Below are 23,629 nucleotides of genomic sequence, written 5' to 3' on the forward strand. Positions count from 1 at the left end.
TGTTGCAGTGTAATTTCAGTATATGCTGTAGTGCCAGGTTGTCTTATCTGCTGTGAGTGCTGATAAAAACATTGTGATTCTTTCCATGTGTTTATTAAAAGGATGTGTTATCAGTGAGGAGAGCAATGTCTCCCAGCAGATGCAGTTTCTTGCTCTGACACCTGCCTGATGCGGGAAAGGGGTTTGGTAATGAGATGTTAGATGCAGAGTGATATCTGCTTTCTGATGAATATATCCCTGAAGTATTGGGAGAGCTGCTTGAAGCTGTACTTGTACCAGTGTCATAATCTGTAAGAAATCAGACATAGTTCTCTTTCTCATTTCCGTGTGTAAATATGTAGAATGTTGAGAGTGCACTTCCTGCTTCTGGGAATAGCCTGCAGACACTGTGTGTTTCTGCAGCTACCCTGCTGTTCCTGTATTTAGTTATGAGAGAAGGTGCGGATCAGCTCATCCATGGGTCGTGGTCAGAGTGGGACTTAGAACTGTGTCCAGGTGGTGGTGTGGGTGTATGTGCAGGTGTTGTGATAGTGACTGTGAGAGCGGTACCAAGTTCAGCCTGGGTGTTTGGTCACAGGTGTCCTGAATAGTAAAGAGTCTCATGTGATGAAAATGTTAATGCTTGGTAGAAGATGTGGTGAATCAATGGCCAAGAGCTGGAAATGGTTGGCTGTGTATCCTATTTGCCAAAAGCCTTTCCTTTCTGAAGAAGAAACGCTTCAGGAATTAAACATGGAGGATAGGTCAAGTACACTTGACCTGGGTCCTCTGAAAACCTTCAGAACTTAAGCTCTTGACATGAGAGGTTGGTTACAAGTCATTCCTTGTGGCAGCTCTTCTTCCTTGCAGTATGTTTTTGAGGTATGTTTTTGAGGTGTCTATCTGCTTTTTTCCCTGGTGATCTCCTTTCCGTATGGAGATGAAGAAGCAGTAAGGTGAGCTGCACAGCAGATACTGTTTTCAGCGGGACACAGGGAGGCCTTCCATCAAGCAACTGCTGGGAGCAAGGCCATCTGTGAGGTGTGATGAGCCTCTGTGGTGCCCAGAGCAGTCAGATTCTGCATGTCTTCACTTGCTGTTGTGCTTGTGGCATTCCTGCTTGTGAAGTCATCTTTCACATATGCCTTTATTCACTTTATTCACTTGCGTTTGAATGTGGAAGAATGTATATCAAGGAGCCATTTTTCTCAGTATTGATAATCTGGGATGAGTTCTCTGAAGTTCTCTGTGATTTACGCTCCGCTGGTATTCCTCCTGAGGATGGGAAGAAGTTCACCTTTTTATTGTTGATACTGGCAAACCTTATGTTTAACTGAAGTGCCATGGGATCTTTCATTTTTTGTCTTTATGTATCTCATTCTGTTTATTTCTCTCCCACTGGAAATAGGTTGATGAGGGTGGATGAGATGTGGTGCACTGAGTTCGGTCTGCTGTCACACCGCACACCTTTGAGCAGCTGGCTATGAGTCTTTTTTCTGGATTTTTGACTTCAGTGAGCTGTGGTTGTGATGGAAAGAATATCATGAGCTTTCAGGTCTCCCTTTTTCTTCCTTTGGATTAGGTAGGAGGAAGGTAAAACTGTATGCTAACAAGTGTTTGTGTACTTTCTCTGTTATGGTTTTGTGATTTTTGTTGTATTGTTGATATTCCACATCATAACATCATGTGGAGTATTGGGAGTTAAGGAGTTAATGTTCCAGCTCCGTGGATCATCGATAGTTCCAGGTATACCTGTCTCAGAAGAGAACTCCATTCCCCAGAGGACTTTGCAATGCTTTGCGTTCTTACGTGTTTATGCTCAGAGGGAAAGATAAAAACTGTTTGCAGTCACGAGACTCTCTCTTCCCTTCGGGACCGAGCTCGGTAGTGGGTGTTTGTTGCAGCCGTCCGCCTTCAGCGTTAGCGTAAGGCCTTCGGTTTATCGGACACTCTCTCTCTCGCTCATTTTATTTGATTCATTTGCCTCAATTCCAATTATATTATATTGTGTTATTTTTCCTTTCTGATATCTATTTAGTAAAATAGCTTTCCTCCTCAGATCGTTGCTGCTGTTTTGTTCCTAGGACTATCTCCCTTCTCCTTTTTCCCTTTTCCCTTTCCCCTTCCCCGGGGTGTGGGCCCGTGGGTCCCCTGCCTCAATTGTCACGGTACTGGGTCAAACTGTCCTGCAAACCGTGACGTTCTCTTAACAAGCAGCCAGCACTTAAGTATGTTATGCATAATTAGTTCATATTAAAAGTATATGTGATCACTATACTGTTGTATATTTTGGCACAAGTTAAATGTGGTCTTTTCCCTTTGGATGGAGCATGTATTTCCTGGGTATTTTCCTGTATGTCATAATCTTCAGGTAGTTATGTGCATACCAATGTGGGTAAGATACAAAGGCCCAGGAGAAAGTAGATTCCATGTTTGTATTTTGAATTTTGATTCAGTGGTGTAAGCCAAACTCTGTGGACATCAAGAAAAACATATGGATTTGGACTCCAGACATCTTTGCTGTTCCATAGAACCCTGAGAGACTTCAATACTTCAGTGGCTGATTTCCACATGAAATGGTGATAAGTTCGAGAATAAAACTGAAGAGAACCACATGTGGAAGTGTGTTCCTTGACCCTGTAGCATGTTCTCAGTTTGTGATCTGTGAGAGATGAAGATGCAAGTTGCTCTGAGCTTTGGCCTGCCTGATGCTTTTGTGCAGTACAAGGTGTTGGTGAATGCAAAGCGTGGCAGAGAAAAAAAGCTGTGTGGATTGGTGGTGATTTTTTCCCTGTTGGTTAAGATGAATACCCTGCTTTTCAGTGACAGGGCAGAGGAGAACGAAATGTTTAAGTTCTGTCTCCAGGACACTTGCCCACCAGAGTGTCTGCAGAACATGATGAGGATGGAAAGATAAAAAATACACAGAAAAAAAAAATGGAATATCCACTAATCCCCTACTCAATGTCTCAATCTTGTGGTCTGTGAAGATGTCATCTTGCCAGTAACAGAGCTTGTTTGTGCTTCTGCTCACCCATGTTCAGCATTTCCTCTCACCTATACCTCTGTCATTTTGAATCTGTAGAGAAGTGTGGATTTACTGACATTACTTACACTTCACTCTTACTCTGGATCCTGTTTTATTTGAACGTTTCACAACAGTGTCCCTGGAACGCAATGGCATACACTGACATGTGTGAGATAGCTGTCAGAAGTGAAAGCCAAACCACCCTCTTTCGTGCCTGAACGGTCTCTAGATGTTGTGTCTGGTCTTGATAAATATTTTTTTCAGATTCCTGAATGAAAACGTAGAGTTGATTCTTGGCAAGGTTGCTGATGATACAAAACTGCTAAGAGTGTCCGACACATTAGAAGGCTGTGCTGCCATTCAACCAAACCTGGATAGAATGGCAAGTTGTTCAGAGGGGAACCTGATGAGTTTCAACAAGAGCAAGTGTGGAGTCCTGCACCTGGGAGAAATAACCACATGCATCTGTAGAGGTTAGGAGATGATCTGCTGGAGAGGAGCTCTGCAGAGCTCTGTAGCCTGATTGCCAACAGTTTGCACTTGAGCTAGCTGTGTGCTTTGGTGGCCAAAAAGACCAATGTAATCCTGGAATGCATTAAAAAGAGCAAGGCCAGCAGGTTGAGGGAGGAGATTCTTCTACTCTATTGTGCCCCAGTGAGGCCTCATCTTCTGCACTGTGCCCACTTCTGAGCTCCTCAGTTCTAAAAAGGCTGGAGTTTTCTAGAAAGCGTGTAGCAGAGGTCAACAAAGCTGATTAGCAGCCTGGGCCATCAGTGGTAAGAAGAAAGGCTAAGAGTCCTGGTCGCCTGTTTAGCAAGGAGAAGTCTGAGGGGGGATTTCATCACTGTTTATAAATATGTGAAGTGAGGCAGTCACATCAATGAGGGTAGACTCCTTTTGTAGGTGAGCAATATGGAACAAGTGGCAATGGTTGGAAACGAACAGAAGGAAGATCCATGCAAACACAATTAAAAACTTCTTTATTGTTGGAGTGATAGAAGACTGGGACAGGCTCTCCTTAGAGGTCATGGAGTCTCCTTCTCTGGAGATATTAAAGAACCGTCTGGAAGCTTACGTGTGCAGTTTGCTGTAGGGAACCAGACAAAGCATAAGGAATCGATTCAGTGATCTCTAAAGGTCACCTCCCAGCCCAGCAATTCTGTGATTCTCTAGTTCTGTTAACGTGAGAGAAAGGCAAGAATTTATTTTCCATTTGTCTCCCTATGTTCCGTTATTCTGTCTTATAAAAGCTACAAGTGAAGCCTTGATTCCCTGTGTGTTTGTGACAAGTGACAGTTCAATTTATTTTGCAGTAAGAAATGTCTACAAAGACACCTACATAGAGCATGGTTTTAGAATCCTTTCTATTATACATCAGGAGACCAATGATCACAGTAGTCCTATGATCTGCCCCACTACCTGACAAACACATTCACTACATTTTTTGTCTCTCTCATTTCACTCAGAAGACAAGTGTGAATGAACACTTGGCAAATCATTGCATTTCAACAGATATGAATTTCTCCTGAACGAGAACACTAAAAAATGTGGAGGATCTGTCTTTATAAGAAAAGATGATGAAGAAAATATGTAATTTGATGCATAAACAATAGAAAATGGGAAAAAAAAACAACAACAACAAAAAAAAACCCTATCTAGTTTGATACACAGGGAAGCATGAGAGGAACTGTCCCAGTACCCAGCCCTGCTGAAGCTCCTGCTGCAGATGTTGGTCAGAAATGAGGAACACAGATACTCATAGCGTCAGAAAATCTTGTATTTTCTTTCTCTTTTGAAAGAAGAATTTCATTAATACCAAGACTCCAGTGCACACGCTCTCAGAGCTCCCACCCACAGAGAAATGGGGACTGACTGGAATTCCAGTAGGTAGCTTTCAATATACATCGCAGTTTCCACCCAGAACCATCTCTGCCCTCTGTCCATGTATGATTGATGCATATAGCATCTGGAACCCCGAATTCCTGTGTGTTGGTAGCAAGCAATATTTACATTTACTTTTTGTAAGAAATATAAAGAGGGCAGGTGATCAGAGCATGTTCTCGGAGACACTTCAGTTAAGTCACGAGATTTCTGAAGGAGGTCAAAGTAGAAATTGTTCCACTAACCAACCGAAGACTTCAAAACATTTAACAGCATGCTCAATTCATGAAGACGACAACTTGGAATGTTTACATCGGCATCTCATTAGTACTTATGCAATGCTACTGAACGAGTACAGTGAAAATTGCTGAGAGTGAAAACAGATAAAAACCTGAGATCTCAAAGAGAACTGAAGCATAAGAAATGTAAAATGGCAAAGATGAAGCGAATCGGGCGAGACAGGCAGACTCACGAGAGGCAGTTCCCGCAGCGAGCCACATGATGGCGCTCTGAGCTAAGGAACGCGCGATGCGATCGGGGGAAGGGAGGGGAAGACCTTCCGGTGCCCATGGCAAAGAAGGCAGAGAAAGAGCGAGCGGCGAGGAGGAGGACGCGCGTCCCGGGAGGAAGGATTGTGGCGGCGAGAGCGGGCAGAGGGTTGTGAGCGGGCACGTCGTGCGGTGGTCGGTGCAGGGCGTGGAGAAGGAGCGGCGGGTGAGGGCGATGGGCGTGGGCGGAGCGGCGCGGCGGAGCTGGGGGGCCGCGGTGCTGGTGCTGCAGGCGGCCTGGGCGCTGGGCGGCGGGCAGGTGCGCTACTCGGTGCCGGAGGAAGCCGAGGCCGGCACGGTGGTGGGGCGTCTGGCGCAGGACCTGGGCCTGGAGGCGGGCGAGGCGGAGGCGCGGCGGCTGCGTCTGGTGGCGCGGGGCCGGCGGGCGAGCGTGGAGGTGAGCGGGGCGAGCGGGGCGCTGGTGGTGAGCTCGCGGCTGGACCGGGAGGAGCTGTGCGGGAAGAGCGCGCCCTGCGCCCTGCGCCTGGAGGTGCTGCTGGACCGGCCGCTGCGCGTCTTCCACGTGGAGGTGGAGGTCACCGACATCAACGACAATGCCCCGCGCTTCCCCGCCGCCTCCAAAAACATCAGCATCGCGGAACTGAACACTATGCCGGGGACTCGGTTCCCTCTGGAGGGCGCGTCGGATGCGGATATCGGTTCGAACGCGCAGCTCTCGTATACACTGAGCCACTCCGAGCACTTTCGGATAGAGGAAGAAAACAGCGACGGGCGTACTAAATCTCTGTTCTTGGTGCTGACAAAATCTCTGGACCGCGAGTCGCTGTCCGAGCACCGCTTGGTGCTGACGGCGAGTGACGGTGGCAGGCCGTCGCTGACGGGAACGGTGCTGCTGGTGATCTCGGTGCTGGACGCGAACGACAACGCGCCGCAGTTCAACCAGTCGGTGTATAACGTTCATCTGTCCGAAGACGCCTCAGTGGGGACAGTGGTGATGAGAGTGAATGCCACTGATTGGGATGAGGGTATTAACAGCGAAGTGATTTATGAAATCCATTGTTTTAATCTTCAGTCTGCTGTTGACATTTTCACTATCGATGCAGATAGCGGGGAGATCAGACTCACGGGACCTCTGGACTATGAGACAGTTCCTTTGTATGAAGTGCAAGTAAAAGCGAAAGACAAGGGAACGCCGCCATTATCAGGCCACTGCAAGGTGGTGGTGGAGGTGCTGGACGTGAACGACAACGCGCCCGAGGTGTGGGTGACGTCGCTGTCGGTGCCGGTGTCCGAGGACGCGGCGCTGGGGACGGTGGTGGCGCTGCTGAGCGTGTCGGACCGGGACTCGGGTCCGAACGGGCGGGTGCGCTGCGCGGTGCGTCCGCCGTCGCCGTTCGGGCTGGTGGCGACGTTCGCGGGCTCGTACTCGCTGGTGCTGCGGGAGGCGCTGGACCGGGAGCGGGTGTCGGAGTACGAGGTGGAGGTGCGGGCGGAGGACGGCGGGGCGCCGCCGCTGCGCGCCATCCGCGGTCTGCGGGTGCCGGTGTCGGACGTGAACGACAACGCGCCGGCGTTCGCGCAGGCCGTGTACACGGTGCTGGCGCGGGAGAACAACGCGGCGGGCGCGGAGCTGGCGCGGCTGTGGGCGCGGGACCCGGACGAGGCGGGCAACGGGCGCGTGAGCTACTCGGTGGCCGAGGGCGGCGCGGGCTCGGGCTCGGGCTCGGGCTCGGGGTGGCGTCCGGCGTCGAGCTACGTGTCGGTGGACGCGGAGAGCGGTCGTCTGCGGGCGCTGCGTCCGCTGGACTACGAGGAGCTGCAGGTGCTGCAGTTCGAGGTGCGGGCGGTGGACGCGGGGGAGCCGCCGCTGTACGGCAACGCCACGGTGCAGCTGTTCGTGGTGGACGAGAACGACAACTCGCCGGCGCTGCTGCCTCCCGCAGGCGGTGGGTCGGGGCCCTGGTCTAGGGGCGAGGCGGCAGAGACGGGGTGGCGGGCGACGAGCTCGGCGGCGGAGGCGAGCTCGTCGGGCTCGTCGTGGTCACTGTGGGCGCGGGCGGCCTGGGATGCACCGGCGGGGCAGGTGGTGGCGAAGATCCGCGCGGTGGACGCGGACTCGGGCTACAACGCGTGGCTGCGCTACGAGCTGCGGGAGCCGCGGGGCGACGGCCCGTTCCGCGTGGGGCTGTACAGCGGCGAGGTGAGCACGGCGCGGGCACTGGAAGAGGCGGACGGCCCGCGGCAGAGGCTGCTGATCGTGGTGCGGGACCACGGGGAACCGCCGCTCTCGGCCACGGCCACGCTGAGCGTGTCACTGGTGGAGGGCTCCGAGGCGGCGCTGGCAGTGGCGGGGGTGGGGGCGGGGGCGGTGCTGGCGGGCTCATTGGGTGTGGGCTCTGATGGCGGCCCGTCGGGGGCTGCAGCCGCGGCGACGGCGGCGACGAACGTGTGGCTGGTGGTGGCCATCTGCGCGGTGTCGAGCCTGCTGGTGCTGGCGGTGGTGCTGTACGGGGCCGGGCGCTGGGCGCCGCGGGCGGCCGTGCTGGCGGGGCCCACGCCGGCGACGCTGGTGTGCGCCAGCGAGGTGGGCAGCTGGTCGTACTCGCAGCGCCACAGCCGGAGCCTGTGCGTGGCCACGGACGGCGCGGGCAAGAGCGACCTCATGGTGTTCAGCCCCAACTGCCCGCCGCCTCCCTGCCTCGCCCCGAAGGAGACGCCTCAGGATCCGCCCTCTCTGCTGGACACGGTCAGTGCCGCTCCGGGCTGCTCGCCCCTCCTTTTCTGCCATTCCTTCTTCTTTTTATTCGGTCTTCCTCTTCTCTTCTCCTAGTCCTTCCTTCACTTCCTCCGAGCCGGGACTGTGATTTCCGAAATTGGTTTGTTGTCGAACTCTGGTGCAGAGCAGTAGCTTGCCCTGGCTGGTTTGTGGATTGATGCGAAATGAATTTTTTGAAAGTTTTAATTTTAGTTTTCTCTCTATGCATATTGATATTTTATTGTTATTTTGTTCTCTTGATACAAGGATATTGTTCTCTTGCTCATACTCACACCCGATCTTTTTCTATAAAATAGGTAAGTCATGTACTGTTGGACTCTATTTCACTTCAGCTTACGGCTTTTTTTGCAATGCAATTTATGAGGGCTGTCTTGTGAAATTCTGTGATGATGTGTATTTAACAATCACATCTATGTTTTGTTCATCCCAGATCTCCTCAGCTGTTGTTTTGGAATTTCTTTCTGCGATATCTGTTTTGTACTGAGGTTTTCCTGTGATGGAATACATTCATTTGCACAGAGCTGCTGTGGCATGAGTTCTATCAATGCAGTTTTTTGTAGGGCACAGTACTGAAGCACTGCTTGACAGGGAGAGTCATTTTTGTGGTGGCAGTCGACCTTACACTTTCCTCGTCATTTAAGAATGTAGAGTGTGATTGTGCTTTTAACAGGTCTGGTTTCTTCTTTGATTCTCCTTTGCAAGTGACATGATGCACTACACTGCTTGTTATTTCAGTATTTGTTTAGTCCATAGTGTATGTCATTCTTCATGAGTTTGTCTTGATGAAAGCAGGAAAGCAACTGTGGTCTTTTCTGGTATCCTTTCCAAACCTGCAGAGTGTCCTTACCAGTTCCTGCCAGTGCCTCTGTAGTTCTGTCTGAGAGAGAAATCCTGGTGCTGAGCATGACTGGTGCTTGTCTGCTGTGGTCTCAGAGTGCTCACAGTGTTGTCCGTTTACCTTCTTGTGCAACACTTGAAATGATACAAAGCACTGAAGTTTTGTTCTTAAGGTTGATAGTGGAGATCGCTCAGGGTCTTTTCTGTAGCTCTCTTCTCCAGAGTTAACAGTAGTTCATTTTTGAATGAAAATGGTTGGGTTTTTTGTTTGTTTGTTTTTGCTTATTCGTTAATTTATGTACTCATTTATTTTTATCAGCGTGTTTTGGGTTGTAAGGTGTCATATCTCATGGTTTCATTTATTTCTCAAAGGTGATTGTAGGTACTAGAGCTGCAGAACTGTAGTGTTAGGTTTAATCAGAGCTCTGCTTCTGCTGCTGGTCATGAGGCATTCATTGCTTGTGATATTCTGTCCCAGAAGTAAATCAGTGCCTGTTTTGATTTGCAGTGTCATGACCTGGACTCCACATATCCTGTGAGTTGTTGGTGTGGAGCATTTCCAGGTGGGATTGCTGAAGGTCTGAAAGTCACAAAGGGTTGGTCTTGTGGCAACAGTCCAGCACATAGTCTTGACTGTCAGTGGCCCTGACTTTGTTGTTATCACTTGTGGTTTCTTGTCAAAAGTTCTGTCCCCCTCTTCTTTCATTCTCCATTGAAGGAGAGATGCGATGCAACATGCTAATTGCTCCTGAAGTGTTTTCTAATTGTAGTCTTGTGTTGTGGCAAAATAAACATTGATCCCTTTTGATGTTCCTTCAGTTTTTGCTTTAGTAGCTGTACCTTCACATAAAGCAGATGTGCCTTTTATAAAACCAAAAGATGAAAGATGATACACTTCTGTACAGTTCTTATGAAGCATAACAATGGCATGCTTATTAAGATTGGAAATCACTTTGCTTAGCTGCATGTAATAACTCCATCTGAATTTGCAGAAGCATTGCACAAAGTTGCGGATCATCTACAGAAAGTCAGCTAGACACTGTGTATATGGCTCTGCTTGTTTGCTGAGGTTGGATGTCTTGCTCTGATTGATGATATGGGTCAGTGAAGGGCAGAGTCAATGCTGGGTTGTGACAGGGAAGTGTGGGTTGAGGTGGAGGTGAACACAGCAGTAGCACGGGATGGAGGCTGGCTGTATTTTATTCTGTTCAAGCATGTTTGGCAATCCCGATTCTTGGGGGAATAGTCAATCATTGGAAGTCCTCATGGCATGCCGTAAGATCAGAATGAGTGATGTCTGCTTGTCTTCTGTATCCACTGTTGAGAGTGAGGTTTGGAGGTTACCAGGAGGCTGCAAGAAATGTGAACCAGAGACCTTCCAGATTTTGTGATGGCACATGATGTAGACATGAGTACAGTACACTGTCTTTATGTGTTCTGGATATGTCTCTCTTACCAGTCATGAGTCTTCTGTTCCTCTTGGGTTTCTTTAACTGTGCATAAACACTTCTGACGTTTCTGAGTAATGGAGCAGGGAGATCCCAGGTGAGTTCTGTGCTGTCATGAGTGTTTTGTCCTTTCATGCCATGCTAAATCTGAATGAGGTGAGGCTGCTGATGGCTTTATCCTTCCAAGGTCTGATTATTTCCAGGGAGGACACTTCAACACCCTCCCTGTTCTGCTGCTTGCCTACGAGCTTCCACATTGAAGCTCGTAGGCAAGCAATCATTCTGCACTGTAGTTCTCTTTTGGAAGTGTTGTGCAGTCTGTCCTCTCAATCCTGTCTTTCTGAGCATGAACACCTGGGGCTGAAATGAAAGGTGTTTCAAAGATGGATCATTGTGGTGCTCTTCTCTTGACCTGATGAATTTTCTCCTTTCCATTATTACCGTGGGATGAGGAGAACTGAGAACTGAGCTTCATAGTCATGGTGAAGACTGCATGCAGGTTACATGAATTACAGTTCTTTGTTTTCTTCTCTGTCTTAAGATGCTGTTTTTTTCTTGTTTGTGGCTGCTTATTTCCCAATATAACGCACAGTGGATCTTTCTTAATTGCCATACCTCTGCTTTAGGCAGATCATGCTGGTGTCCACAAAGGTTGCATCCTCAGAAGGTGCGTTCTCCTTTTTGTTATTCCATCATAGAAAAAGTTGCAATATGTGGATATCACTGGCATATTTACACTCTTTTTGATTCAATGCTATGAGGAGTTTCCAGAGAGGATGGCACAGCCAAGCCGTATTCTGTGTTCCAAGTATGATATTAGTGGTTTGAAAGTGAGAGTTACGAGAGAACAACTGGAAGTAGAACCAGTAAAAAAAAGAATGATTTTTCCATATTATGCAAACGTATTTCAAAGCAGAAATCTTGGAAGAATGTTACAATGCTGTTTTCATATATGCTGTGGTACCAGGCAGTCTTATCTGCCATGAGTGATGATAAAACCAATGTGATTTTTTCTGTGTGCCTTTAAAGTTTATGTTAGCAATGAGGTGACCAGTTCCTTCCACCAGATGCAGATTCTTGCTCTGGCACTTGCCCAATGCGCGAAATGTGTTGGTAATGGTATGAGAGATGCAGAGTGCTGTCCACTTTCTGATGAATATTTCCCTGAGGTATTGGGAAAGCTGCTCACAGCTGTGCCTGTTCCAGTGTCATAATCTGTAAGAAATCAGATGTAGTTTTCTTTATCATTTCCCTGTGTGATTGCTTAGAATGTGTAGAATTTTCAGAGTGCATTTCCTGCTTCTGGGAAGAGCCTGCAGACAGCGTGTGTTTCTGCAGCTACCCATCTGTTCCTGCTGTCAGTGATGAGAGAAGGTGAGGATCTGCACAGGCGTGGGTTGTAGTCTGAGTGGGGCTTAGAGCTGTGTCCAGACTGTGAGTTGGATGATTGTGCAGGTGTTGTGATTTGGTGATAGTAATCATGCAAGTGACACCAAATATGCCCTGGCTGTATAGTCTTGGGTGTTCTTAACAGTGAAGAGTCTCATGTGATGAAAATGTTGCTGCTTGGAAGAAGATGTGCTCGGTGCCCATGAGCAAAAAGCTGGAAATCCTATTTACCATGGCCCAGGATAGAGGTTGCAAGAATGAAACGTAGAGAATAGGCCGAGTATGGTGTGCTTTCTAGCCTGGGTCCTCTGAAAATGTCCAGAATTTCAGCTCTAAGGCCTTAACATGGGGAGGTTATGTGTCATTCCTTGTGGCAACACTTCTTCATTGCAGTGTTTGAGGTGTGTCAGCTGTTTTCCCTGGGTGTCCCTTTTCCTTCTGTAGTGGAAGAAGCAGTAAGGTGAGCAGCACAGTAGATACTGTCTTCAGTGGGACATGGGGAGGATTTCCAGCAAGCGACTGCTGACAGCAAGGCCATCTATGAGGTGTGATTAGCCTCTCTGGTGCCCAGAGCAGTCAGGTTCTGCATGTCCTCACTCGCTGATGTGCTTGTGGCATTCCTACTTGTTAAGTCACCTTCCACATGCACTTTTATTCACTTGTTCTTGAATGTGGAGTGTTGTCTCTAATACATGAGTTTTTCTCAGTATTGGTGATTCTGAGTGAATTCTCTTAATCTCCGTGTAATTTTCCCTTTGCTGGTATTTCTCCTCAGGATGAGAAATAGTGCTCCTCTATATTAAAGATTTTGGCAAACCATTAGTTTAACTGAAGTGCAATGGGAACTTTCACTTTTTTGTCTCCTTTCTATGAAGCTCGCTATGATATTTTTGCCTCCCCCTGGAAATTTGTTGATGAGAGTGGATGTGTTGTGATGCACTGAGTTCTGGCTGCTGTCAGATTGCACACCTTTGGGCAGCTTCTAATTAGTCTTGGGTCTGAATTTTCTACTTTATTTATCTGAGGTTGTGATGGAGAGAATCATTAGCTTTCAGGTCCACTTTTGCGTTCATTCTGATAGATGTGTGTGAGGGAGCACTACACACTAATCAGATATAGTATTTGTTATCATAACAAGCTGTCACCACTACAGCCATATTACATATAAGTTTTTCATATTATAGAAATATGCATTATATAGACAGCTGTATGTTTTTATGCTGTTTAATTGTGTTCTTTTGCTATTGAAATGAGTGTGTATTTACTGAGTACTGTCCTGTAGGCTGGGTGCTTCTGGTAGTCTTGTATGTTTCAATGCAGGTAAGATAGAAAAATGTGAGAAGGCACTGTACATCTTTGCATTTTGAATATGAACTCATGTGGTATAAAATAAACTGACTAGCATCAGGGACTACATATGTATCAATTCTCCAGGAATTTGCTGTTCTATGAAAGCCTGACAGCCTTCAGTACTTCAGTGTCAGATTTCCACAGGAAATGGTGATTAGTTGGAGAATGAAACCAAAGAGAGCTGTAGGTGGAAGCATGTTGCTTGACCCTGAACCTTGTTCTGTATTTGTGAGTTGTAGGAGATGAAGATGCGAGTTACTCTCTGCCTTGGTGTGACTGCCGCTTATGTGCAGTGCAGGTGGTGGTGAAAGCAATGATGTTGGCAGATAAGATCTGTGTAGGTAGGTGGTGGATTTTTCCCTTAAGGTTACTGTGCACACCCTGCTTTTCAGGGATGTGGTAGATGAGAATGGAAACATTTACCTGATGCATGACCATCATACCTAACCAGCATCCTTGTCCATCAGAGTGTCTGTAACAAATGGTGAGGACACACAGATAAAAAAAGTACACGTTAAAAGTAAAAAATCCAAAGACTCCAAACCCAAAATATCAACCTTGCCTTGTCTGGAGGAAGCATTTTCCCAGTAACACAACTTGTTGGTCTTCTGCCCACTCATGCTCAGCACATCTCCTCTCACCTCTGCTGCCAATGTTTTCCAGTTTCAGGGAAGTGGAGTGTGACTGGAATTACCTGCAGTTCATTCTCACTTTGCACCCCTTCCCTTTGATTACTTCAGAACAAGGTCCCTGTGGCCTCACTCTGCCTTTAGAGGGGGTGAGCAGATAACCTCTTCTGGCAGAAGCATCACCAAACTGCCCTATCTCTATGGAAGGGAGCACTGGAGCTGAACCCATCTACCAAAATTCATGCGTAGAATTCCATGGGCTCTGATGGGATGCACCTACATGTTGTGTGTGAGCTGGCACGTGTGACAGCCAAACATCATTCAGTCATATTTGAAAGGTTTCCAGGTGCTGGGTTTGGTCTTGTTCAACATGATTTCAATTATAAGTGCAAAGTTATAGAATCTACGATTAGCAAATTTGCTAATGATACAAAGTATCTGAGAGCATCTGACATACCAGAGGGCTGCGCTGCTATACATCCAGATGTGGATAGAAAGGCAGACTGGACCGAGAGGTAGCTGATGAGGTTTCACAAGAGCGAGTGTAGCGTCTTGCACCTGGGAGGAACAACATCATGCATCGGTAGGAGCTTTGAGGAGCACTGCACTTTCATTCCTGATAGCAAACAGGTTGGCCCTGAGGCAGCAGTGCGCCCTTGTGGCCAAGAAGACCAAAGGTATCCTGGCTAATGTGTTGCATTGAAAGGAGTGTGGCCAACAGGTTGAGGGAAGTGGTCCTTCTCCTCTGCTCTTCCTCAAGGCAGTCACATATGGAGCACTGTGCCCAGTTCTGTGCTCCCAAAATCAGAGAAGTCAGGGATCCCTTAGAAAGAGTGCAACAGATGGCAACAATGATGATTAAGAGCCTTGGATGTATGAAGAAATGCTGAGAGGCCTAGATCTGTTCAGTGGAGAAGGCTGAAGGGGGATCTCATCAGTATTAATAAATACTCAAATTGTTAGGAGAGGAATCTTCTTGTTGGGGAGCAACAATGAAACAAGAGGCAGTGGTTGGAAAGTGGAAGAGGAGGAAGTTCCATTCAAACAGAAGGATAAACGTCAATATTGTTTTAGTGTCAGAACTTTGGACCAGGCTGCCCAGAGAAATCGTGGATTCTCCTTGCCTGGATTCAGAAACCATCTAGATGTCTGCCTCGATAGATGATGAACATGCTTTAGAATGGAGTGTGTACTCGATGATCTGTAGAGATCGCTTCAACACTTAAAACGTGAGTGGTACTGCAATTTTGTAACCAGGAGTGGAAGATGAGGATCTGTTCCCACATTCCTCTGTGTGCTCCATCCTTGTAATATTTATACAAAGAGCCTGTGAATCTCTGCTTCCCAGTGTGCTTGCCACAAGTGATAGTTCAATTTATTTTGCTGCAAAAAATGTCAAGGAAAGCTCTTGAAGAATGTGTGGTTTGGAGGAATTTCAGTTGTAACACAAGATTTTTAACAGGGCAACACTGACTGAAGAAATGGTAGGATCTATCCCACTACCGACAAATACCTTCAATACATTCCACATCAATGTGCATTTCAAACCGGAAGGGTAAAAGAACACATGGCATCTCATTGGATTTAAATGGAAATGTTCTTCTGCTGAACAAGAACACTGAAAAATGTAGCGTACACGTCTTATGGAAAAGATGAAAAATAAAAAGAATAAATAAAGTGATTTGTATGGAATTGAAAATGGAAATACGGGGAGATTGAATTCAACGGGATCCGCAGAGAAACACAGGGGCAGTTCACGATGAGAGCCACATGATGGCGCTCTGAGCTAAGGAACGCGCGATGCGATCGGGGGAAGGGAGGGGAAGACCTTCCGGTGCCCATGGCAAAGAAGGCAGAGAAAGAGCGAGCGGCGGGGAGGAGGACGCGCGTCCCGTGAGGAAGGATTGTGGCGGCGAGAGCGGGCAGAGGGTTGTGAGCGGGCACGTCGTGCGGTGGTCGGTGCAGGGCGTGGAGAAGGAGCGGCGGGTGAGGGCGATGGGCGTGGGCGGAGCGGCGCGGCGGAGCTGGGGGGCCGTGGTGCTGGTGCTGCAGGCGGCCTGGGCGCTGGGCGGCGGGCAGGTGCGCTACTCGGTGCCGGAGGAAGCCGAGGCCGGCACGGTGGTGGGGCGTCTGGCGCAGGACCTGGGCCTGGAGGCGGGCGAGGCGGAGGCGCGGCGGCTGCGTCTGGTGGCGCGGGGCCGGCGGGCGAGCGTGGAGGTGAGCGGGGCGAGCGGGGCGCTGGTGGTGAGCTCGCGGCTGGACCGGGAGGAGCTGTGCGGGAAGAGCGCGCCCTGCGCCCTGCGCCTGGAGGTGCTGCTGGACCGTCCGCTGCGCGTCTTCCACGTGGAGGTGGAGGTCACCGACATCAACGACAATGCCCCGCGCTTCCCCGCCGCCTCCAAAAACATCAGTGTGTGGGAAAATTCCCCTCTGAATTCGCGGTTCCCTCTGGAGGGCGCATCAGATGCGGATATCGGTTCGAACGCGCAGCTCTCGTATACACTGAGTCCTTCTGAGCACTTCGCTCTGGATGATAAATCCCAGAGTGAAGACTTGAAATCTCTGTTTCTTGTATTGACGCGACCTCTGGACCGCGAGTCGCTGTCCGAGCACAGCTTGGTGCTGTCGGCGAATGACGGGGGCAGGCCGGCGCTGACGGGCACGGTGCTGCTGGTGATCTCGGTGCTGGACACGAACGACAACGCGCCGCAGTTCAACCAGTCGGTGTATAAAGTGCAGCTGCCGGAGGACGCGGCGGTGGGAACTCTGGTTTCGAGGGTGGCAGCCACTGACCCTGACGAGGGAATTAATCAGGAGTTTTCATACAGCATCGTGAGTTCTGTTCCTGAGTCACAGAGAGAAGCATTCAGCATTGATCGCCACACGGGGGAGGTCAGACTCACGGGTCCCTTAGATTTTGAAGATGTCCACCAACACGAGTTGCAAATCGAAGCAAGAGATAAAGGCACGCCCCCGTTATCAGGCCACTGCAGCGTCATCGTGGAGGTGCTGGACGTGAACGACAACGCGCCTGAGGTGTGGGTGACGTCGCTGTCGGTGCCGGTGTCCGAGGACGCGGCGCTGGGGACGGTGGTGGCGCTGCTGAGCGTGTCGGACCGGGACTCGGGTCCGAACGGGCGGGTGCGCTGCGCGGTGCGTCCGCCGTCGCCGTTCGGGCTGGTGGCGACGTTCGCGGGCTCGTACTCGCTGGTGCTGCGGGAGGCGCTGGACCGGGAGCGGGTGTCGGAGTACGAGGTGGAGGTGCGGGCGGAGGACGGCGGGGCGCCGCCGCTGCGCGCCATCCGCGGTCTGCGGGTGCCGGTGTCGGACGTGAACGACAACGCGCCGGCGTTCGCGCAGGCCGTGTACACGGTGCTGGCGCGGGAGAACAACGCGGCGGGCGCGGAGCTGGCGCGGCTGTGGGCGCGGGACCCGGACGAGGCGGGCAACGGGCGCGTGAGCTACTCGGTGGCCGAGGGCGGCGCGGGCTCGGGCTCGGGCTCGGGCTCGGGGTGGCGTCCGGCGTCGAGCTACGTGTCGGTGGACGCGGAGAGCGGTCGTCTGCGGGCGCTGCGTCCGCTGGACTACGAGGAGCTGCAGGTGCTGCAGTTCGAGGTGCGGGCGGTGGACGCGGGGGAGCCGCCGCTGTACGGCAACGCCACGGTGCAGCTGTTCGTGGTGGACGAGAACGACAACTCGCCGGCGCTGCTGCCTCCCGCAGGCGGTGGGTCGGGGCCCTGGTCTAGGGGCGAGGCGGCAGAGACGGGGTGGCGGGCGACGAGCTCGGCGGCGGAGGCGAGCTCGTCGGGCTCGTCGTGGTCACTGTGGGCGCGGGCGGCCTGGGATGCACCGGCGGGGCAGGTGGTGGCGAAGATCCGCGCGGTGGACGCGGACTCGGGCTACAACGCGTGGCTGCGCTACGAGCTGCGGGAGCCGCGGGGCGACGGCCCGTTCCGCGTGGGGCTGTACAGCGGCGAGGTGAGCACGGCGCGGGCACTGGAAGAGGCGGACGGCCCGCGGCAGAGGCTGCTGATCGTGGTGCGGGACCACGGGGAACCGCCGCTCTCGGCCACGGCCACGCTGAGCGTGTCACTGGTGGAGGGCTCCGAGGCGGCGCTGGCAGTGGCGGGGGTGGGGGCGGGGGCGGTGCTGGCGGGCTCATTGGGTGTGGGCTCTGATGGCGGCCCGTCGGGGGCTGCAGCCGCGGCGACGGCGGCGACGAACGTGTGGCTGGTGGTGGCCATCTGCGCGGTGTCGAGCCTGCTGGTGCTGGCGGTGGTGCTGTACGGGGCCGGGCGCTGGGCGCCGCGGGCGGCCGTGCTGGCGGGGCCCACGCCGGCGACGCTGGTGTGCGCCAGCGAGGTGGGCAGCTGGTCGTACTCGCAGCGCCACAGCCGGAGCCTGTGCGTGGCCACGGACGGCGCGGGCAAGAGCGACCTCATGGTGTTCAGCCCCAACTGCCCGCCGCCTCCCTGCCTCGCCCCGAAGGAGACGCCTCAGGATCCGCCCTCTCTGCTGGACACGGTCAGTGCCGCTCCGGGCTGCTCGCCCCTCCTTTTCTGCCATTCCTTCTTCTTTTTATTCGGTCTTCCTCTTCTCTTCTCCTAGTCCTTCCTTCACTTCCTCCGAGCCGGGACTGTGATTTCCGAAATTGGTTTGTTGTCGAACTCTGGTGCAGAGCAGTAGCTTGCCCTGGCTGGTTTGTGGATTGATGCGAAATGAATTTTTTGAAAGTTTTAATTTTAGTTTTCTCTCTATGCATATTGATATTTTATTGTTATTTTGTTCTCTTGATACAAGGATATTGTTCTCTTGCTCATACTCACACCCGATCTTTTTCTATAAAATAGGTAAGTCATGTACTGTTGGACTCTATTTCACTTCAGCTTAAGGCTTTTCTGCAATGCAATTTACGGGGCAGTCGTGAAATTCTGTGATGATGTGTATTTAACAATCACATCTATGTTTTGTTCATCCCAGATCTCCTCAGCTGTTGTTTTGGAATTTCTTTCTGCGATATCTGTTTTGTACTGAGGTTTTCCTGTGATGGAATACATTCATTTGCACAGAGCTGCTGTGGCATGAGTTCTATCAATGCAGTTTTTTGTAGGGCACAGTACTGAAGCACTGCTTGACAGGGAGAGTCATTTTTGTGGTGGCAGTCGACCTTACACTTTCCTCGTCATTTAAGAATGTAGAGTGTGATTGTGCTTTTAACAGGTCTGGTTTCTTCTTTGATTCTCCTTTGCAAGTGACATGATGCACTACACTGCTTGTTATTTCAGTATTTGTTTAGTCCATAGTGTATGTCATTCTTCATGAGTTTGTCTTGATGAAAGCAGGAAAGCAACTGTGGTCTTTTCCTGTATCCTTTCCAAACCTGCAAAGTGTCCTTACCAGTTCCTGCCAGTGCCTCTGTAGTTCTGTCTGAGAGAGAAATCCTGGTGCTGAGCATGACTGGTGCTTGTCTGCTGTGGTCTCAGAGTGCTCACAGTGTTGTCCGTTTACCTTCTTGTGCAACTCTTGAAATGATACAAAGCACTGAAGTTTTGTTCTTAAGGTTGATAGTGGAGATGGCTCAGGGTCTTTTCTGTAGCTCTCTTCTCCAGAGTTAAGAGTAGTTAATTTTTGAATGAAAATGGTTGTGGGTTTTTTTTGCTTTGTGTTTTTTTTTTGTTTTTGTTTTTTTTTTTGCTTATTCATTAATTTATGTACTCATTTATTTTTATCAGCGTGTTTTGGGTTGTAAGGTGTCATATCTCATGGTTTCATTTATTTCTCAAAGGTGATTGTAGGTACTAGAGCTGCAGAACTGTAGTGTTAGGTTTAATCAGAGCTCTGCTTCTGCTGCTGGTCATGAGGCATTCATTGCTTGTGATATTCTGTCCCAGAAGTAAATCAGTGCCTGTTTTGATTTGCAGTGTCATGACCTGGACTCCACATATCCTGTGAGTTGTTGGTGTGGAGCATTTCCAGGTGGGATTGCTGAAGGTCTGAAAGTCACAAAGGGTTGGTCTTGTGGCAACAGTCCAGCACATAGTCTTGACTGTCAGTGGCCCTGACTTTGTTGTTATCACTTGTGGTTTCTTGTCAAAAGTTCTGTCCCCCTCTTCTTTCATTCTCCATTGAAGGAGAGATGTGATGCAACATGCTAATTGCTCCTGAAGTGTTTTCTGACTGTAGTCTTGTGTTGTGGCAAAATAAACATTGATCCCTTTTGATGTTCCTTCAGTTTTTGCTTTAGTAGCTGTACCTTCACATAAAGCAGATGTGCCTTTTATAAAACCAAAAGATGAAAGATGATACACTTCTGTACAGTTCTTATGAAGCATAACAATGGCATGCTTATTAAGATTGGAAATCACTTTGCTTAGCTGCATGTAATAACTCCATCTGAATTTGCAGAAGCATTGCACAAAGTTGCGGATCATCTACAGAAAGTCAGCTAGACACTGTGTATATGGCTCTGCTTGTTTGCTGAGGTTGGATGTCTTGCTCTGATTGATGATATGGGTCAGTGAAGGGCAGAGTCAATGCTGGGTTGTGACAGGGAAGTGTGGGTTGAGGTGGAGGTGAACACAGCAGTAGCACGGGATGGAGGCTGGCTGTATTTTATTCTGTTCAAGCATGTTTGGCAATCCCGATTCTTGGGGGAATAGTCAATCATTGGAAGTCCTCATGGCATGCCGTAAGATCAGAATGAGTGATGTCTGCTTGTCTTCTGTATCCACTGTTGAGAGTGAGGTTTGGAGGTTACCAGGAGGCTGCAAGAAATGTGAACCAGAGACCTTCCAGATTTTGTGATGGCACATGATGTAGACATGAGTACAGTACACTGTCTTTATGTGTTCTGGATATGTCTCTCTTACCAGTCATGAGTCTTCTGTTCCTCTTGGGTTTCTTTAACTGTGCATAAACACTTCTGACGTTTCTGAGTAATGGAGCAGGGAGATCCCAGGTGAGTTCTGTGCTGTCATGAGTGTTTTGTCCTTTCATGCCATGCTAAATCTGAATGAGGTGAGGCTGCTGATGGCTTTATCCTTCCAAGGTCTGATTATTTCCAGGGAGGGCACTTCAACACCTTCCTTGTTCTGCTGCTTGCCTACGAGCTTCCACATTGAAGCTCGTAGGCAAGCAATCATTCTGCACTGTAGTTCTCTTTTGGAAGTGTTGTGCAGTCTGTCCTCTCAATCCTGTCTTTCTGAGCATGAACACCTGGGGCTGAAATGAAAGGTGTTTCAAAGATGGATCATTGTGGTGCTCTTCTCTTGACCTGATGAATTTTCTCCTTTCCATTATTACCGTGGGATGAGGAGAACTGAGAACTGAGCTTCATAGTCATGGTGAAGACTGCATGCAGGTTACATGAATTACAGTTCTTTGTTTTCTTCTCTGTCTTAAGATGCTGTTTTTTTCTTGTTTGTGGCTGCTGATTTCCCAGTATAACGCACAGTGGATCTTTCTTAATTGCCATACCTCTGCTTTAGGCAGATCATGCTGGTGTCCACAAAGGTTGCATCCTCAGAAGGTGCGTTCTCCTTTTTGTTATTCCATCATAGAAAAAGTTGCAATATGTGGATATCACTGGCATATTTACACTCTTTTTGATTCAATGCTATGAGGAGTTTCCAGAGAGGATGGCACAGCCAAGCCGTATTCTGTGTTCCAAGTATGATATTAGTGGTTTGAAAGTGAGAGTTATGAGGGAACAACTGGAAGTAGAACCAGTAAAAAAAAGAATGATTTTTCCATATTATGCAAACGTATTTCAAAGCAGAAATCTTGGAAGAATGTTACAATGCTGTTTTCATATATGCTGTGGTACCAGGCAGTCTTATCTGCCATGAATGATGATAAAACCAATGTGATTTTTTCTGTGTGCCTTTAAAGTTTATGTTAGCAATGAGGTGACCAGTTCCTTCCACCAGATGCAGATTCTTGCTCTGGCACTTGCCCAATGCGCGAAATGTGTTGGTAATGGTATGAGAGATGCAGAGTGCTGTCCACTTTCTGATGAATATTTCCCTGAGGTATTGGGAAAGCTGCTCACAGCTGTGCCTGTTCCAGTGTCATAATCTGTAAGAAATCAGATGTAGTTTTCTTTATCATTTCCCTGTGTGATTGCTTAGAATGTGTAGAATTTTCAGAGTGCATTTCCTGCTTCTGGGAAGAGCCTGCAGACAGCGTGTGTTTCTGCAGCTACCCATCTGTTCCTGCTGTCAGTGATGAGAGAAGGTGAGGATCTGCACAGGCGTGGGTTGTAGTCTGAGTGGGGCTTAGAGCTGTGTCCAGACTGTGAGTTGGATGATTGTGCAGGTGTTGTGATTTGGTGATAGTAATCATGCAAGTGACACCAAATATGCCCTGGCTATATAGTCTTGGGTGTTCTTAACAGTGAAGAGTCTCATGTGATAAGTTCATAAGTTCATAAGTTCATAAGGTTGGAAAGGACCTATAAGATCATCTAGTCCAACCATCCTCCTATCACTATCTCTACCCAACTACTAAATTAAGTCCTTTAGCACCTCATCTAAACGCTTCTTGAACAGCGCTAGGGATGGTGCCTCAACCACCTCCCTAGGCAGGCCATTCCAGTGCCTGACCACTCTTTCAGAAAAGAAATGCTTCCTCAGGTCTAATCTAAATCTTCCCCGGCGCAACTTGTGGCCATTCCCTCTCGTCCTGTCATTACTTATCAGGGAGAAGAGGCCTACCCCCTCCTCACCACAACCCCCCTTCAGGAAGTGGTAGAGTGCAATAAGGTCTCCTCTGAGCCTCCTCTTCTCCAGACTGAACAATCCCAGCTCCCTCAGCCGCTCCTCATAAGACTTGTGCTCCAGACCCCTCACCAGTTTTGTTGCCCTTCTCTGAACACACTCCAGGGCCTGATGAAAATGTTGATGCTTGGAAGAAGATGTGCTCGGTGCCCATGAGCAAAAAACTGGAAATCCTATTTACCATGGCTCAGGATAGAGGTTGCAAGAATGAAACGTAGAGAATAGGCCGAGTATGGTGTGCTTTCTAGCCTGGGTCCTCTGAAAATGTCCAGAATTTCAGCTCTAAGGCCTTAACATGGGGAGGTTATGTGTCATTCCTTGTGGCAACACTTCTTCATTGCAGTGTTTGAGGTGTGTCAGCTGTTTTCCCTGGGAGTCCCTTTTTCTTCTGTAGTGGAAGAAGCAGTAAGGTGAGCAGCACAGTAGATACTGTCTTCAGTGGGACATGGGGAGGATTTCCAGCAAGCGACTGCTGACAGCAAGGCCATCTATGAGGTGTGATTAGCCTCTCTGGTGCCCAGAGCAGTCAGGTTCTGCATGCCCTCACTCGCTGATGTGCTTGTGGCATTCCTACTTGTTAAGTCATCTTCCACATGCACTTTTATTCACTTGTTCTTGAATGTGGAGTGTTGTCTCTAATACATGAGTTTTTCTCAGCGTTAGTGATTCTGGCTCAGTTCTCTGAATCTTTCCTTGATCTTCGCTCTGCTGGAATTCCTCCTCAGGATGAGAAGTGCACTTCTGTATTAAAGCTGTTGGCAAATCATAAGTTTAATAGAAGTGCAATGGGATCTTTCACTTTTTTGCCTCCTTTTATATGAACCTCTATCTGTTTTTTCTTCTTTCACACTGGAAATATGTTGATGAGAGTGGCTGAGATTGTAGTGTGCTGAGTTCTATTGTTGTCTATCTGAGTTCTATTGACTACAATCTCTAGTGAGATTGTACATCTTTGATCAGCTGCTTTTGAGACTGGGGTCTGGATTTTCCATTTTAGTTATCTGAGGTTGTGATGGAGAGAATGTC

The 23,629-nt window shown here is 49.2% G+C and overlaps 2 protein-coding genes across 2 annotated transcripts; both read left to right on the plus strand.

Moving 5' to 3' along the window:
* Positions 1–5,595: 5,595 nt before the first annotated feature.
* On the plus strand, positions 5,596–8,331 carry LOC136047738 (protocadherin alpha-5-like). The gene is given in 2 exon segments (XM_065735033.1): positions 5,596–8,153; positions 8,156–8,331. Coding segments are annotated over 2 exon segments (2,718 nt in total). The 5' UTR covers positions 5,596–5,611.
* Positions 8,332–15,423: 7,092 nt separating this feature from the next.
* Positions 15,424–23,012, plus strand: LOC136047739 (protocadherin alpha-6-like). Its single transcript, XM_065735034.1, has 3 exons — positions 15,424–17,554; positions 17,627–18,350; positions 22,998–23,012. The coding sequence occupies exons 1-3, from the start codon at positions 15,627–15,629 to the stop codon at positions 23,010–23,012; spliced, it is 2,667 nt and encodes an 888-aa protein (XP_065591106.1). The 5' UTR covers positions 15,424–15,626.
* The last annotated feature ends 617 nt before the right edge of the window (positions 23,013–23,629 follow it).

The sequence above is a fragment of the Cyrtonyx montezumae genome, unplaced genomic scaffold, assembly GCF_038088225.1.
Source record: "Cyrtonyx montezumae isolate F1298 unplaced genomic scaffold, pur_monq_1.0 scaffold_18, whole genome shotgun sequence".
In the NCBI taxonomy this organism is placed as follows: Eukaryota; Metazoa; Chordata; class Aves; order Galliformes; family Odontophoridae; genus Cyrtonyx; species Cyrtonyx montezumae.